An 18556-nucleotide genomic window follows, 5' to 3' on the forward strand; every position below is an offset into this window, starting at 1 on the left:
AAAAACTTGAGTCCTCACTTGATGACTCAGGGCCAGGAGTCCAGGTGAGTAATTTTACTTACGATTCATGTAAATACAGGTAAGACAAAGTATGGAGCTGGATGGACTTACTCAGAAGAATTCTTGTAGTTTGTTTTCTTGAAATAGTCCCTGATGTAAGCTTTTCAAATCAACTTTATTAAACACTTAAGAAAATAAAAACACAGTAACTACAAGAGAATCAACCTGACAAAACTTCAGACCCCGTAAGTGCTCACTAAGCTTAGATTTCCTTTCACATTATCCAAGGGAATCAAGAATTCACTTCTTATTTTGTGCTTAGGCCAGACTTTTTTTAAGGAGGCTGGGTCTCACAGTGCCACAAAAGCCACAACTACTTACACCTCAGAGGCACAAGCTCAAAATGTAAGAAGGTCGCTCACACAGCTGCCTTGTCCTACAAGAAAACATTGTGCAAGTGTCAACTATGACAGGAGCCAACACTTCAGAGAGAGCCATTAGAAAGGCACCCCATCCCAGACTTAGTCTCCCTTGGAGTGTTTAATTCAAGTATTAGTGAGACTTAAAACATGGATGGATTCTCCCTGTTCATGTTCTCATCAAATGAGTCTTCCTTCATCTTTACACAGCTCTGTCTCAAAGTTTTCTCTTAGCCTGAACTGAAATCTGCTCACCTGTAGTTTGTACCTTTCCTACTCCTTCCCCTCTTACCCCTCCTTTACAGCCATACCACCCTGAACATGCCCAATCTCATCTGATCTTGCAAGCTAAGCAGGGTTGGGCCCGTTTAGTCCTTGGATAGACTCCTCCTATCCCTCCATAAAATAAACAAAAGAATACCTGGAACACAAGTAACAAGACTATAGATTAATTCCTCTTCCACAGCCTTGCACGAATTTCCTAACGCAGACGGCATGCTGCTGCTGACTCTTCTCTTCGGGACATAAAATTATATAGAGCACTACATAAAACTGATTCAATATACGATACCTGAATGACAGGTCCCCCCTTCCCACTGTCTCTTCAGACAGCAACAAAGATAGGCAATACACATTCAAACTCTGACTACTGCAAAATTAATTTCAAAAAAGACAATTCAGCTCAACAAAATTAGGTATCTGTCTAAAATTGCCAGGATCATCATTTCAAGGGAGCTCAAAGAAAAATATTTAGTCCTATTTTACACTAACATAAACGTGAATTGAGATTTCTAATGAAATCAAAACACCAAAAAAATTATTTGATAAAGTCCTCAAAGTAGATTTTATTGATACATATCTTCAAATGATTGTGGAATTTTTAAAAATCCCTCCCAAATTTGACAATTTAGGGACAGTGGTAGGAACCAGGAGTATTTGAAGAAAGCAAATACAAATACATTGGTACTTTGCTAGCTCACTGAGCTAACACCAAGAAGCCAATTTATTCTATTATCCTAAAGACTCTTGTATGTGGGTATGTTTGAATTGGCCCTCTGAGAATTGCTCAAACAAAGGAAACATGGAAAAAAGACTGGTTTTCAAAAATGTGCAATCTTTGAAAATAAAACTTCGAAAATGTATGTTTGAAAAGATCTGCAAAGCTTGGTACAGTGTTTATATATAAGGAGAATCAATAACCCCACTGACTTTAAAACTCAAATTAATCTAAAAAATACTTTAAATGGCATGGCATTAGTGACATTCTTTTCAAAGCATTCCATTTAAAAGAAAACCGATAAAACTGTTCTCACCCTTACGGAAAGATCTAACCCCTTTCTAAAACAAAAATATGATTTGCAAGAGAAACAACACTGTACAACGGACTGGTAAATTAAGATTTCTGAGACTGAAGAAATGGGGCCAAAACAAGTCACACTCAAAAAGGGATGGTTAACACAAGAAATGTGCTGTAAGTAAAGTGCATGAAAGGAAGCCTGCTCAGCTAAATGAAGTAGACAAAGGTCAGGAGTCAAGGGTCATTCGCCAGAGCGGCAGCAGGCTCGAAAACCACACTGCAAATTCTGGCATCCGCTGGCGGTATCAGCATGAGGACCTGTATAAAAACAGAGAAGTGTGAAAGGAGGAAATTTCTTAGACATCACATGAAAGAGCTAAGACATATCTGACTTTTTTTTAAACTAGCAATACATGTATAACTTAGAAGTAAATGTCCCAATTAATAAATAAAAATTAGGCACAAATAAACCAACAGCAGGTCTACTTTAACTGGTCCAAAAGCTAAATGAAAGAAGAAGGGAAAGAAATAATTTTTCAGCTACAATCTTACAAAATAAAAACAAAGATAAAAAGATAACCCACAGAAGCAAGACTGCCCAGCTAACTTAACAACAGTCAGAATATCCTTCCTTGAAATATAATTAAGACAAAAACAGCCCTTTCCATAGATCAGCTAAAGAATTCAGTATAGAGCAATTACAAAAACATTACAGTCAAAACTTAAACTATATAGACATAAACTGAATATGTCTTCCATATCTTTAACAGCTGCAGCCAAAATGGCTAGGGTTAAATGAAATTATCTTCCAGAATTAAGTATATAATGAATGAATAACTAAATAAACATACCTAAGACATAATAAAAATAATGATTCAATTACAAAAGAAGAATGCAATACTGTGGAATAACTGACATTTTATCCCATTCACGTTATGCTGCCCAGACACTACATAAAAGAACCATTAAGGAACACAGATGAGAATTAGGAAATATCAAAGCAGCAGTATCATGGCACATAAACAAACGTTAAGTTCTCTGAATGAATCACAGTTTTCATAAAGGCAGGCAATGTGCAAAAGGATGCTTTAACTATACGGAAGCCTTTCAGTATGTCTGCACCATGAACAAAGAGCAGTTAATTCGTTCTTTACTCATCAATTAGAACCAAAATCCTTGCATTTGTGAAATATAAAGATCCCATACAAGAAGTACATGAAATGTCATTTTATAGACTATGTCAAATTGATAACTGAAAAAACATAGTACTCTGGATTAATATCTAGTTTAACCCACAAAACTATTTTTAAATAAGCTTGGTTTTGTTTTTTTTAAGTAGCAGTCTTCTGCAAAAGAAGGCATCTGTGCTAATACCAACATAAGGAAATGGCTACTTGCAATGAAACACACAAAACACTTATTTCCCAGAATATACCCTTGTATTCCTGACATGTCACACACGAAACATTACAGGCATACTTCTTAGGATATACAATCAATGAAGTATAACGTTCATGTACTTCAATAAAGAAATGATTATATATATATATATATGTGTGTGTGTGTAAGTAAAAAAAGAAACTAATGAACTTTACAAGCATATGTGAGAATTCAATAGGTTAGGACTTCACTTATTTTCAAAAATCTATGTTTAATTTTAAAATAGATGTGATGCCTGGGATATGGGGAGCAGGTATGGGAGTGAGCAATGGAAGAAGATCAGCCACACTTTTATAACTGCCAAAGCAAATAATACATGAGGCTTTATTATTCCATGTTTATATATATATTTTAAATTTTCCATTAAAAAAGTCTAAAACATTTCAAATATAAAACTGAATTACCATAAACCCATTTTTATTTAACCACAATTAAAATCTGTCCTATTTTAAAAAGGCAAAGTTGAATGTGTCAAATATTTAAACAATTCACAAAGTACTATCTGTTATCAATTTCCCTTAAAATAAGACTCCAGGTTAGTCATCTTAACCAAAATCAAAGTAAAATGTCCTAGTACATATCATATAGAAATGTCTTGATAAGGAATCCTATAGTCTGAAACTCTCCCACTGTCAACCTTTGACCAGGTTTTCCTTCTGAACAGATCTTCAGCTTTTTCCTTACACACTACTCAACCTTCCATGCCACCTCTTTTGAGCTTGTCTTTCTGTACCCCTTAAATGCTGGTTCCTGCTCTGCCTGACAATCACCTAGAGCTTCTCTTCAAGACCTATCCCCCGCCTCACTACCTAACTGCTCTGCCTGACACTCAGTCCCTGTGATGAAATGCCTGAACTGGTGGATTTTGCAAAAATCTATTTCTCAGTATGTAATTCTACTCCAAAATTTTTAAAAAGGGAGAAGTAAGAAAAAGACATGGAGACGTAACAAGTTTCCAACTAAAACTCCCTTAAAATACCTTAAAATTTCTATATTCCTGTTTTTTAAAAGAACAGAAAGGTAAGGAAGAAACTTCACACTGAATTCAACAATAACCTGGGAAAAATCCTAGGAGATGGCCGAAAGCAATGAAAGTGAAGTATGCTACTAGTTTTAACACAGGAAATATAAGGGAGCCTCAAAGGAGCCAAAGATCAAAGAAACTATCTAGAGATCCCTATCTTTCCAAATACATACAGCTAGTCACCATCCCCCCCAGAAGACAGGCTCAGTCAGTAACCTCAGGTCCAGCCTGGCCACTCTGGTCACTCTTTGATCTCAAAGTCTAAAGAATGGTAATAGGGATCACAGAGGAAGAAAAGCGTAGGAATAAAATTATGTGTCCCATATTAGGTTGAAAGTAACCCAATCCTGCTTATCTGTCAGCATCTCCTTATTAACATCACAAAACAAATTCCTCTCACTGATATAAAATGTACCCCCTCCTAGAATATCTGAGGTTTAAGTAGAGAATGAAGAGAGGAAATTAATACATCAGTGTTTTCAAATCAGAAAGTAGGATCTATCTGGAGAAACCTAGACAGTAACTAAGATACTATCTCAAAATTACAATCCCACCTTAAGGTTAATTACAGACCAGGTATCTGATCCTCATAGTCATGAAAGTAAGGTCATCCATGAGGAGATTTTATTCTAGTAAAGGCCTGGGGCAAAGCAAAAGGGAAGACAACCCCTGTTTTTAATTTACGTTACTCTCATAATGTAGAAAACAGGAGAGAACGGCAATTTCCAAAGCATGAAAATTGTAAGCAATGTTAACAGTGAGACTCCTAAGCATTGTAGAAGGGACTGTTCAGAAAAGGGAATAAATGGACAACAAAAAGTGAAGCAGCATTATACAGAAACACGACTAAGATACCTCGTATGTTATTTTGCCAAGTATCTCAAGCAGACAGCTGTGCTTCCACAGACACTGACAACTCAAAAAGCCATTCCCTTTAAATATTTGACTCATCATCAGCAAATGTCTATCTCAATATAGAACAAAGAATTCAAATGGCTGTAATACATGAGAGCTAAGTTACATTAAAAAATAATAAAGAAAATAGGAAAATAAAATTGGCATAATCATTAAATAAAAATTTTAAAGGCATGTTAAAGATAAAAAAGCATTTTTTAAATATTAGATTAAAAGAGCCATAATGTTAACTATAGTTATTTCCCCAAATTTGTATTATTGACTTGTTTTTCCTGGATTTTAAGTATATTATTTATGCTGTATATCTGCACTTACCTTCACTTACCTTTAATTCCTCTTTAACTTAAATTAGAAACATAAGAGAGCAAATCATCTGAGACTTTGTCACCTCCAGAACTATGAGCTAATCTATCTTAATTCATAAATTATATAGACAATGAAATGCAAAATCAGTACAAAAAGTTTATTTGCTATCATTGCTCAAGTATTCCTCAGAGCTCTGAAACTATGCAATTCTACTTAACACTTCTTAAATGACAAAGAAGTTTTTCATTGTTATGGCAAAGAAGCCTTCTTTTATGTTTAAATCTTAAACTTTCTCAATCAAATCACAAATTTAAATGTCACGAGGAATCATTCAGAAGAATAAAACTGGCATTTTTTAATCAGTGTTTAGTACAGTATCTTGATCACAGCAGATAATATTTGAATATCTGATACTAACTTATCTTCTCCAAAATCTCTTAGGAAACAGGTCATTCTGCTTTATTTACCACTCATTACTTAGTTATGCATATTGTTTATCAGTATTTACTTCTTTTAGTTAATAATCTAGTAGCTAACTATATGAAGCTTTTTTTAACAAATACATTTTTAGTTAAATGTTACCCAAATATTTGATATAGTTTGTCACCTAACTATGCTCCCTATTATTCTAAGACCATGTATATTTTCAGAAAAAATAAAAATAAAAAGGGGGCCCCATAAGCAGTCATTAAATATTTATTGTACAAATTGAGCTATAGTAAAAGTTACTGGATCAATCATATCATATTGCAAACCTGGATACAATGCAATTTTATTCTAACACTTTCTAGGTTGTCCACATATCCTCTTAAGGAAAAAAATGCCATCAGAGCATTGCTTTAAGAGCAACTGGCTGTGGAACTTTAGAACATAAGTTAATATGAAAAATCACCCTATAAAGTTAAGGATTTCCATTTCCCCAAAATCATGTTTTAAGAAGCTGTGAAAGGAGACTTAATATTGGATTATACAAGTGCTGTCAATTTCCTTTCAAATCTCTCAAAGTCAGATATCTTCATTAAAATTCATTTATTGAAAATTACCACTCATTTATCAAGAAAAAATCACATTCAACAAAAGGAATGCAACAGCTCCTTTGGAACACTTTAATATTTATATATTCAAAACCAGTTAAGATGAAATGAATTCTAACATCCTAACAAGATGCAAAGGTATTTAACTCTATCCCATCACCTAAATTTCAAGAAGTTTTCAAAATTACACAAGCAAAACAAGTAGACAAATCATAAAAATGAACCGAAATCCAATCTCCCCCACCCTGTAACATCTATATACCCAAAAACAAATCTAACAAATTCAGTTGTGATATTCCCACAAGCAAAACCTATGCTGAAATCAACTGTATACAATTTAAGTGCAACATACAAATAAGATGTTTTTCTTATAAAAATAACTGCCTACTAGTTACTTTTCATGGTATGTCCTTAAGCCTTAGGTACAACACTGGACCTACAACGACATAACTGCACACTAAAAAAAAATCCCATCTCAAATTCACTGCATCTACAAAAGCAGCAAATGGTTCATGGAAACAATCAAACTGGTTTTGTATGCTTAGCAGGTTGCAACTAAAATGACATTCATTTTCACCATTCCTGGATTATATGCTGAAGGCAAGAGAGCAAAGAAATGCTCCTCCTTAGTGTTGCGACTTCAAGAACAAGGGAGGTCATCTTCCGTATCACCCATGTTATGCCAGAAATAAAAGAGCTGCGATCTCCTGTCTCTTTATATGTATTTAAGGAAAACCTAATCGCCCAGAAATAGCAATTTGCTAACTTCTCTGCCTACAGGTATGTCATTAAAGAGACCATTCCTCCAGTCTTCCTGGTTCCTTTCAACTGTTCTCCTGAGAGAAACTCAGGTGATATTCTTGTCATCTTAAGATAACTTGGGCTTTCAAAGAAAACAGCATATGGTATAAAAAGACAGCTGCGTAGTAGAATCTGAACCATGTAAATGTTTTTCCAGTTATAAATACAGGGAATTGATTTGCTTACTAATAACTGAGGAGCTTTTTATGCCTCTAGAAACTTCTAGTTTCTACCAGTGACTATCAAAAGCCCCAAAGGGCCCTGAATGTACCTTGAAAAAAACAAATGCAACAAGCCCACTGCAGGGTAAGGATAGGTTTAAGAAACAAAACAATCAATAAATATTTATACAATGATTGTTTTAAGTAGGTTCAGCAATCAATCTCCAAAACAGTATAGGAATTTTAGTCATGTCTAAGGCATCTCAGCCTCTTCCCCAATACCACTCCCCCCTCAATCTTCCATGAGACTAATTTGAAACCAGACCCAGGATCCCCAAGAAGTTCACATTACCAAAGTCCTCCCTTCTCAACTGCACTTTTTTTTAAAGTCATGTTACAAGAAATCTAAGTCATCATCCCTAAGAAATTGGTATATCTAGAACATCAATACCTCTAAATTGTTCATGAATGCTGTATCACTCTAGAAGAATTTCCCAAAATTTTGTAAGAACTTTAATATTTCTAGGGGAGCCGAGGTGCCTCAGTTGGTTAAGCATCTGCCTTTGGCTCAGGTCATGGTCTCAGAGTCCTGGGATCAAGACATGCACTGGGCTCCCTGCTCAACAAGAAGTCTGCTTCTCCCTCTCCCTCTTCTCCTTCTCTCTCTCTAACAAATAAATAAAGTCTTTTTTAAAAAAAAGAGAACTTTAGTTTTCTTACAACTTGCCATTTTACACAGCTCAAAAATCTGGCAGAATATATACTTGAAATACCTATCAGAAAAAAAAACTTACCTTTATAGAAGCTAATTAATGAAAATATACATGATTTTTAAATTTTATCAAATGTAAAGAATTCAGTGAAAGTAAAAAAGTGTGGTAATTAGAAATCTAGAAAATTAAACAGAAACCCTAAGAACCATGAGAACTGTCAAAAAATGTTAAATCCATTCCTTCAAAATTATCTCATTACTGAAAGGCATTACCGTTAATGTTGTCACAGTAGTAAAAGTATTCATCATTTAGAGAAGGACATGCTGAAACCAAATCCTGCAGGCCTGCACCAGTTACAGTAAGACAACCAGAGAGATTAAGGTGCTCCAAATAAGGCAGCCCTCCTCCCAGAGTCAAAACCCTGTAAGACAAGAAATCCAACAATTAGAATATATTATTCTATGAAAATTTATATATTCCTATGGCCCACTGGACCACTATTAACAAATCTTTCAATTTGGTAATGAGGAAATTCAAGAATTTCTATAAAACATGGTAACTAACCTCATCCTTAGGTAGCAATACATTTAACTGAGAAAAACTTCTTACATTTTTCCTAAGGACATTCCATAAACAAGTCTATGAAATTTCTCTTTATAAGAATATTACAGCAACTCAATTCTTAGAAGTACTGAATCCTGGAATTGTCATCTTCCTTCTCCTACAGGTTGTCTAAATAAAAATTTTCAAGAAAATTACTGACCAATTTTGGCAGTTCCTCAGAGTTAGCATTAGCATTTGCATTTGACCCAACATTTCCTCTCCTAAGTGTACACCCAAGAGAACTGAAAAAATATGTTCACATAACTTGAAAACAAATATTCATAGCAGCATCATTCATAATAACCAACAAGTGGAAACAACCCAAATTCCAACTAATTAAAATGAATAGATAAACATACATTATAAAGCCATAAGTACTCCTATTGTTACCACATGAATGAGCCTTGAAAACATTATGCTAAGTGAAACAAGCCAGGCACAAAGGCCACATACTGTATGATCCTATTTATATGAATATCCAAAATAGGCAGAATAGGCATAGAGACAGAAAGCAAATTAGTAGGTGCCAGGGGCCCAGGGCAAAGAGGAGTAAGGAGTAATTGTTAAAAAGTAGAGGGTTTCCTTATGGTATGATGAAAATGTTTCGGAACCAGTGGTGATGCCTGCCAACCTTATAAATCTACTGAAATCACTATTTGTATACTTCAAAAGGATGAACTTAATGGTAACTGAATTACATGTCAGTAAAAATGAAAACCTAATGGCATGTCCTAGAAGAATAAAAACATTAATACAAATAGATAAAATGAGAAGTTAGCTAAAATTACAATGACAGAGCTGAAAAATATCAAGAACAAAATTGAGAACATCATTTTTCTGTACAATATGTAAAGCAATATTACAACAGCAAAACTGTGAAAACTGGAACAGTCTATCTTAAAAGGGATGTCAAGAGACTAACAATACAATAAATTTAGTTAAAAGATTAACATAATTGTGCAGGTACAGGAAAATTAGGAAGTAAAGTAAAAGTATATGAATTATTGAGATTTTTCAAAACTATGAAAATACTTATATATTCCATAAAGGACTGCTAACTAGCAAAGACTAGAAAGGGACATTTTAAAGTTTTGTAACTGCATATTTAAAAGAAGAAACTGATCTATTAAAAAAAACTTGATCTATTAAAAAAAAACTTATCAGGGCCGGTGGATTATTCAATCAGTTGAGCATCGAAGTTTTGAATTTGGCTCAGGTTATGATCTCAGGATCATGGGATCATACCCTGCATCAGGCTCCAAGCTCAGCAGGGAGTCTACTTGGGATTTTCTCTCTCCCTCTCCCTGTACCCCTCCCCCTGCTCATGCTCACTCTCTCTAATCTCTCTCAAATAAAAAATTCTTTTAAAACAAATTATCAGGACGCCTGGGTGGCTCAGTTGGTTAAGCAGCTGCCTTCGGCTCAGGTCATGATCACAGCGTCCTGGTATCGAGTCCCACATCTGGCTCCTTGCTCAGCAGGGAGCCTGCTTCTCCCTCTGCCTCTGCCTGCCATTCTGTCTGTCTGTGCTCGCTCTCTCCCCCTCTTCTCTCTCTGATAAATAAATAAAATCTTTAAAAAAAAATAAATAAAACAAATTATCAAAACCCCAAGCCCCAAGGGAGATTTAAATGCACACATCCCCTTATATTTTGACTGAAAAAAAAAAAAAACTGATTTAAACTAATTTTTTTGTAATCATAAATTATCTTGAGCCATCCTTCAGATTTCAAATTAACAACAGTGGCAGTTCGAGACACTGGTCTTTAAAGGAAGACCAGGAACAAAGGAAGACAGTACAAAGTTTAAAGTTCATTATTTTTCTCCTATAAAGCTGAATAGCTCATAATAAGAAATAATAAACAGCTTTTAAAAAGTGATCTCAAGGCACCTGAGTGGCTCAGTTGGTTGAGTGGACTCTTGATTTCAGCTCAGGTCATGATCTCAGCATCATGAAAGCAAGCCTGGCACCAGGTTCCATGTTCAGAGCCGTGTCAGCTTGAGATTCTCTTCTCTCTTTCCTTCTCCCTGCCCTGCTCCTCTCCCTGCTCACATGCCACTCTCTCTCACTCTAAATAAATAAAATCTTTTTTTTTTTTTTTAAAGATATATCTACTCACTTGAGAGAAAATGTGTGTGTGAGCTGAATAGGGATGGGGAAGGCACAAAGGCAGAGAAAATCTCAAGCAGATTCCCAGCTGAGAGCAGAGCCTGACTTCATGACCCTGAGATTGTGACCCGAGCCAAAATCAAGAGTTGAACACTCAACTGGCTAAGCTACCTTGGAGCCCCCAAATAAATAAAACCTTAAAAGAAAAAAGAAAGTGGATCTGGGAGAAAAAAGTGGTCTGAAAAGATCTCAGAAACTATTTCTGAGATGCAGAGGCTATTCCATTTCCTAAAATTTAAAATTTTCAGCACACTAAGGATAGACTGCATGGAATATAAAACTTCTTTTCACAGTATACTTGAAGAAAAAACTTGGGCAGTCAGTGCCCTCACTGAGCTTAATGGGAAATCAAACAAATCAAAAATAAATATGCAATTATAATACCGTATGACTGTCTCCTGGAACATACAGAAGCGCATTGATGGGGGGAGGAGGGGAGTCCAAAAAGGTTTCCTATAAGAAGGGACATTAATTTTTTTTTAAGATTTCTTATTCATTTGACAGAGAGGGAGAGCACAAACAGGGGGAGCAGCAAGCAGAGGGACAGGAAGAAGGCTCCCCATGGGAGCAGAAGTCCAACTCTGGGCTCCATCCCAAGACCCTGGGATCATGACCTCAGCTAAAGACAGACAATTAAACAACTGAGCCACCCAGGCACCCCAAGAAACAAACAGAAGTTAGCCAATAAATGTATGTTACAGACAGAGCAAATTCAAATGCCTAAAGATGAGAAATATGGTGCCTTGAAGAAAGAGAAAATAGTTGAATATGGCTACAAAAAGGATGGCTCTGTGTGTGTGTCTGTTTGTGTGTGAGAGAAAGACATCTGTCTCGCCTTTTTTTGGTGGGGCTGAGGATACGACCAAGTAAAAATTTAGATGTTAAGGAAGATAAAAAGATATAAACTACGGAAGTAAGCAAGGGCCAAGAATTTGGACCTAACCAAAGTGTAACAAAACTCACTGAAAGGTTTAGAAAGAAGAGTAATAACAAGTTAAAAAAATGCATTCGAGGAAGATCACTCAAGTCTACCTTTTATCACCAATGCCCAAGTATGTCAGACACAAGCCTAAACAGTAAAATCCAAGATGAGTAAAATACAGGTTCTGCCCTCAACTTAAGGAAAGAAACACTAAACCAAGTATTGACAATACATGCAGTAAGAAAAAAAAGTTATAGAAGTATCTATAAGATGTATAGAAATATTACAGAGCAGTGAATAATTCAAAAGTAGTAATCTTGGGGCGCCTGGGTGGCTCAGTGGGTTAAGCCTCTGCTTTCAGCTCAAGTCAGGATCTCAAGGTCCTGGTTTCGAGCCCCACATCGGGCTCTCTGCTCAGGGGGAAGCCTGCTTCCCCCTCTCTGTCCGCCTCTCTGCCTACTTGTGATCTCTGTGTCAAATAAATAAATAAAATCTTTAAAGGAAAAAAAAAAAAAGTAGTAACCTTTAAAGAAACAGAACAAAATCCAGAATTCAACAATGTATAATTCACACTATCTGGTATCACATGACATACTAGACATTCAAAGAATGAGGGAAAAAAAAATCAATCAATAGAAACAGACCAATAAATGATAATGATTGGATTAGTAAACAAAGACTTTACAAAAATGCATACAAACTCTGGAGAAAACACTAAATACATGAGGTACTAGCCAACAGGAGAAATAGAACAAGATACTAAAAAGCACTTAATAAATCCAAAAGAAGTCAGGAAAAGACAAAAGAAGAAGAAAAGGTGAAACAAGAGAAAAGCAGCAAGATGATAGGCATAAAAATAACCATAACAATAATTATGTTAAATGTAAACAGCCTAAATAAATTAATTAAATGACAGGGAGTATCTGACTGAATTTTAAAAAGCAAGACCTAACAATAATATAAGCTATCTGCAAAAAATTGAAGAGTAGTTGCCTTGGGGTCAAGGAGTGAAAGAGTAGTGTATAACAAAACAATAATAGCAACGTGAGGGGGCCAAAGAAGGTTGAGGATTTAAATAAGAGGCTACTTTTAATCAATAACAGCCAAGATATCATTTCTACAAAACCTGAAAACACTGCACTGCACTGAGACTATACATGACACTATCTGTTCCTTAAGGCTTCAATTTACTTTAAAATATTGATTTTTCACGGCACCTGGGTGGCTCTGTCACTTAAGTGCCTGCCTTCAGCTCAGATCACGATCTCAGAGTATTGGGATCCAGGCCCACACTAGATTCACTGCTCCACAGGAGGTCTGCTTCACCCTCTTCTTCCACCCCTCTCCCTACCCACTGTGCTCATATTCTTTCCCCCACCCTCTCCCTCCCTCAAATAAATAAAAATCTTTTAAAAAAATATTGATTTTCAATCTACATTCTCATAGTCAATGCTCTTGTAACAAGCCCCATATAACCAAAGTGCCAAAACTCAAGCTACCCCATCCCTAAATAGAACATAACGCCTAATGCAGAAGGACTGAAAGCTTCCAATCAGCCCCTCTGTTCCCATACACTAAGTTGTATGCACATGTGAGTTTTATTTGTTCTCAAACCCACTGACACCAGTAGTAGTTACTACTGTAATTGATCTTGAAATAATTTTTATTACTATTACTTTTTAAGGAGGCTGTGCAGGGCCTCAACTCACAACCTGAGATCAAGACCTGAGCTGAGATCAAGAGTCAGATGCCTAACAAAATGAGCCACCCAGGCACCCCAAAATGAAATAATTTTTAAACCAACATAATGAATACAAAAGAATTATGCCTTGGAGGGAAGTGGGGATGGAAATTTATAGTCAAATAAAGCCCTATAATTCTGCTTTTACTTTTTTTGCATTTTTTATTTAAATTGAATTGATTACCATATAATGTATTAGTTTCAGATGTAAAGTTCAGGGATTCTTCAGTCTTTTATAATACTTACTGCTCACTATATCATGTGCCTTCCTTAATGTCCATCACCCAATTACCTCATCCCCTCACCCCCATCCCCTCTATAATTCTGCTTTTAGATGAAATATGTCCCCCTCCTAGCATTTTCCAAAGCTTATCAGGAAGTTTCTAAATCCTTTTTCACAAGATACCTCTTAATTATAGTCATCAAAATTCTGACTCCCTTGCTGGGGAGTGGGAGTGGGGAGGGATAGGGTGGCTGGGTTATGGACATTGCAGAGGGTATGTGCTATGGTGAATGCTGTGAAATGTGTAAGCCTGATGATTCACAGACCCATACCACTGGGGCAAATAATACATTATATGTAAATTTAAAAAATAAATAAAAAATTCTGACTCTCTTTGAAATTGATTTTTAATTATACAGAATTTTTAATAAACTCTGACTTATTTAAAAATACCCCAATAAAACTAAGAAAACATAGGAAAACTGCCACTTGCTCAGATATCACTGCAGCTCTGAAGCATTACAAAAAGGTATAGGTGTTATTTCATTCTTTGAATAATAAAACTGGTCATGCTGAAAATACAACTGAGGGCACATGGATCGTTCAGTCAGTTGAGTGACTCTTGATTTCAGCTCAGGTCTTAATCTCAGGTTAGTAAATTTGGGCCCTACCATACACTTAAGGATGGGTGTGGAGCCTACTTAAAACTTAAAAAAAAGTGGCAGCAGCCCTTTCTGCCCACAGCTCCTGTCCCCAAATAAAATCACTTTTTGTACCCCCTCTCAAAAAAGCCCACCACTAGCGCGTGGGTGGCTCAGTGGGTTAAAGCCTCTGCCTTCAACTTGAGTCATAATCCCAGGATCCTGGGATCAAGCCCCACATGGGCTCTCTGCTCCGTAGGGAGCCTGCTTCTCCCCCTCTCTCTCTGCCTGCTGTGATCTCTGTCTGTCAAATAAATAAATAAATAATCTTTTTTTAAAAAGTGTTTAAAAAAATGTCTTAAAAAAAAAAAAAAAAAACAAAAAACAAAACCACCACCACAACAACAAAAGTAAAAACAAAAAATTTTAACTTGAAAATTTTAAAAATTAAAAAAAAAGGAACACACAACTGAAGGGTGCCTGGCTGGCTCATCAGAAAAACATGCAACTCTTGATATCAGGGTTTTGAATATAAGCTTCAGAGTGGGTGTAGAGATTACTTAAAATAAACTGAAAAAAAGGAAAAAGAAAAAAAACACAACTGAATAGAGCTACAGATATGTTTTAATAAGGTATAGTGGTAATGAAAAAGATAATGGTATTGGAAAATGAATTATTAGGAACCAAAAATTCCTAATTCTTTAAAATCAAGTTACATTCAAAAAAAAAAGTTACATTCAAAAACAACTAAAACCATTATCAGGAATACACATATAAAAATACAAAAAGTTTAAAAAGGAATGAGAATATGGTTGTCTTACTTTGTATTGCTTTAACTATAATCTATGCACTTGAATTTGAACAAAAAGAAAATTAATGGAATGATGCACAGCAGTCAAGCCATAGTAACAGCAGTTACCTCAGGGGAAAACATTCTTGGTACATGCCTTCTGAAAGATTTTTGTAATCATCTCCTATTAAGTATCTCTTGTAATGGCAGGGAAGTATTAGGTTTTGGCTGGATAAATTCTTCATTTTAACATACCTGATATCCAATTTTTAAAGAGTCTGGTAATATTCAAATCTACAGTTGACCCCTGAACATTGCAGAGGTAAGCACACCAACAATCCCCACCTTGCGTAACAGAAAATCCAAGCGTTATTTCTGACTCCCAAACACTTAACTACTAGTAGCCTACTGCTGACTGGAAGCCTTACTCATAAACAGTCAAGTAACACATATTTTGTATGTTATATGTATTATATACTGTCTTCTTACAATATAAACAGGTCATCAATTTCCAAACGCTCATGTCAAAGATAACTAAGCAATCATTACACAGCTACTACTACTTATTGAAAATCTACTGAGTCACCTATTCACCTTATATAAGGCTAGGTTAAGTATTTTACACAAAGCCAGTTATATAAAAAAAAATTAAAAAAACAGTATCAACCTACACCAAGTCTGTCTGGCCCCAAAGTCAGTGAACCATGGTATTTTCTCCAACATTTTTCACAAGAACACATAACCTAACAGAGCTCTAAGTGGGTCCCATAAAACATAACAGAATCTAGGAGCCAAGAAGAGCTACCTCTCTGAGCTAATGAATGCTTTACCTCCACCCTTCCATTCTCCAGGAAGAAAGAGATTAGTTTACTAAAGACTGTAATGACAAAAAGAAAAAATGAGAGAAAATAAAATACAGAACTTCTCCCAGGGAGTTTCTTTATAACTTAAAAAAGCAGTAAAACTTACACTTCTAGCAAGAAGTATGAAAGTGCCTCTGTGTTATCAAATTTTAAAATATTGCCAAAATGTGTAAGTGAAAATTGTATCTTACAAAACTATAATTTTATATTTTCCTTATTATAAATGAGATCAAGTGTCTTTTCAAGGAGCTAAATATTTGTATGCCATTTTCTGTAATTTGCTTTTTCATGTGCTTTGCAAATTTTCAGCTGTTTTTCGATTATTTTCTTATTAATTGGTATGAATGTTTCCACATTAGGAAAACGAATAATTTGTGAAATAAGTAGCAATTTTTCCCCATTTGTCACTTGCCTTTTATTTTTTTCTTCAGGCAGAAAAACTGTATTTTATATAGCTGAATTTACCAATATGTTACTTCAAAGCTTCTAGAGTTGTCTGCAATGGTTAAGAGGCCTTCACCACTCAGAATGTAAAAGAACTCTATGTGCTTGAGTTTTTTGCCACTAATACCTTATGATTAATTTTTCATTTATAATTCTTTGATCCATCTGGAATTTACTGTATATGAGGCAGGAATCCAAATTTACGTGTTTTGGTTTTTTTTCAAAATGGCTTGTTATTGACTCAGTTTAATTTACTTAGTAACTCATATTTTTTTTTACTTAAATTGAAGAGCTCTCTTTATCAAACGAAAAGAATGCTTTATAGATTTAGATGCACTTTCTATTCTGTTTTTTTTCTAGTCATAAGCACATACCACTCTGTTTGCATATAGTTAGTTTCATAATGTGGTTTAATAAATTACAAAAGCAGTATTTACTGTGATTTTTTCCTAGAATTTTTGTCTGTATTTGGCCAACCAACTGATAATATTGGGAGCTTTGACTTTGTTATGTTGTTGGTTTTTTCTATTCAAGAATATGGCAGAACTTTCTACTTGTTTAAATGAATATCTTCTGTGTTGTTCAGTATTTTAAAGTTTTCTTCTTATAGATGGTGTTCATTACTTGTTAAGTTTGTCTTTAGTACTTCAGCTATTTCGTTGCTTCTATTAAAGTTTTTTTTAAACTTAAAAAAAAAAAAAAGGCAGTACAAGTAGATCATGCTCAAAGACCAAAAATTCTAAACTCTGGCTATTCAATTCCAATACAACTCAGCAGTGCTTTTTGTAAAACTTAAGGCTATATAACGGCACTAAATTACTTCAACAGATACTCTACATTTTCCAAAAATTCCCAATATAAAACCATGACTCATTTTAAGTTAAAAAGAGAAAAGAAAATCCTAAATGATGAAATAATAAATGTAATTCTGTACCCCTTAAAGATTTTTAGTAGGCCAAATTCTAATATTAATGCCAATAAATTAGTATAGAATTATTTTCTGAGGAATCTGAGAGGCAGGGCAGGAGGTCTGGGGGATAGGGAAGAAAAAAATGAAACAAGATGGGATCAAGACCCAGGGTCCTGGGATTGAGCCCCACATCAGGCTCTCTGCTCAGAGGGGAGTCTGCTTCCTCCTCTCTCTCTCTGCCTGCCTACTTGTGATCTCTGTCAAATAAATAAATAAATATAATCTTTTTTAAAAAGGGGGGGGGGGCATCTGGGTGGCTCAGTGGGTTAAAGCCTCTGCCTTCAGCTCAGGTCATGCTCCCAGGGTCCTGGGATCAAGCCCCACATCGGGCTCTTTGCTCGCTAGGGAGCCTGCTTCCCCATCTCTCTCTCTGCCTGCCTCTCTGCCTACCTGCGATCTCTGTCAAATAAATAAATAAAATCTTAAAAAAAAAAAAAAAAGATGGAATCAAGAGGGAGACAAACTATCTTAATCTCACAAAACAAACTGAGGGTTGCTGGGCGGTGGGAGGTAGGGAGAGGATGGCTAGGTATGGACATGGGGAAGGGTATATGCTATGGTGAGTGCTGTGAAATGTGTAAGCCAGATGATTCACAGACCTGTACCCCTGGGGTAAATAATACATTATATGTTAATAAAAATTAAAAAATAAAAAAAAATTTTAAAAACTCTTTACAAAGATCACTTTTCTGCTAACTTCCCTATAAATTTAAAATAGGATTTTAACTGCAAACATTTTGAAATACATACCTTTAAGGACCTTGCTTCTTAAAGAAAGAAGACAGAAGGCTACTCAAAAAATAATTTTTCTGTTCTTTTACCTTCCATTTATATATCACCAATCTACTTTTATAAACTTACATCCTACTATCACCCAGTACATATCATTCACCACAACCAAACTGGAATACCAAGTTTCTGAACATTTACTGAGTCCAACTTAATCTGCTAAAGATCATACCAACAAGAAAAGAAGAATACTAGGCTTTATGTTGGATGAATTTTCATTGTTTAACATGTTTAGCATCCCATTATTAAAGAACCTTAATAAAATTCAAGTCTATTACAAGGTAAAAGAG

At 35.2% G+C, this 18556-nt stretch overlaps 1 protein-coding gene across 3 annotated transcripts in view; it reads right to left on the reverse strand.

Annotated features, from left to right (window-relative positions):
- Positions 1-1212: 1212 nt before the first annotated feature.
- The window catches only part of FBXL5 (F-box and leucine rich repeat protein 5), a 75193-nt gene continuing 57849 nt past the window's right edge, over positions 1213-18556 (reverse strand). For 2 of the 3 annotated variants that reach the window (XM_059381170.1, XM_059381171.1), the window contains 2 exons: positions 8383-8531; positions 1214-2034 (listed from right to left, as the gene is read on the reverse strand). In XM_059381170.1, the coding sequence (XP_059237153.1) occupies positions 1958-2034; positions 8383-8531 (226 nt within the window). In that variant the 3' untranslated portion in view covers positions 1214-1957. Of the gene's footprint in view, positions 2035-8382; positions 8532-18556 lie in introns of all 3 variants that reach the window. The other variant, XM_059381169.1, reaches the window with a different exon arrangement.

The sequence above is a fragment of the Mustela nigripes genome, chromosome 1 (assembly GCF_022355385.1).
Source record: "Mustela nigripes isolate SB6536 chromosome 1, MUSNIG.SB6536, whole genome shotgun sequence".
Lineage (NCBI taxonomy): Eukaryota > Metazoa > Chordata > Mammalia > Carnivora > Mustelidae > Mustela > Mustela nigripes.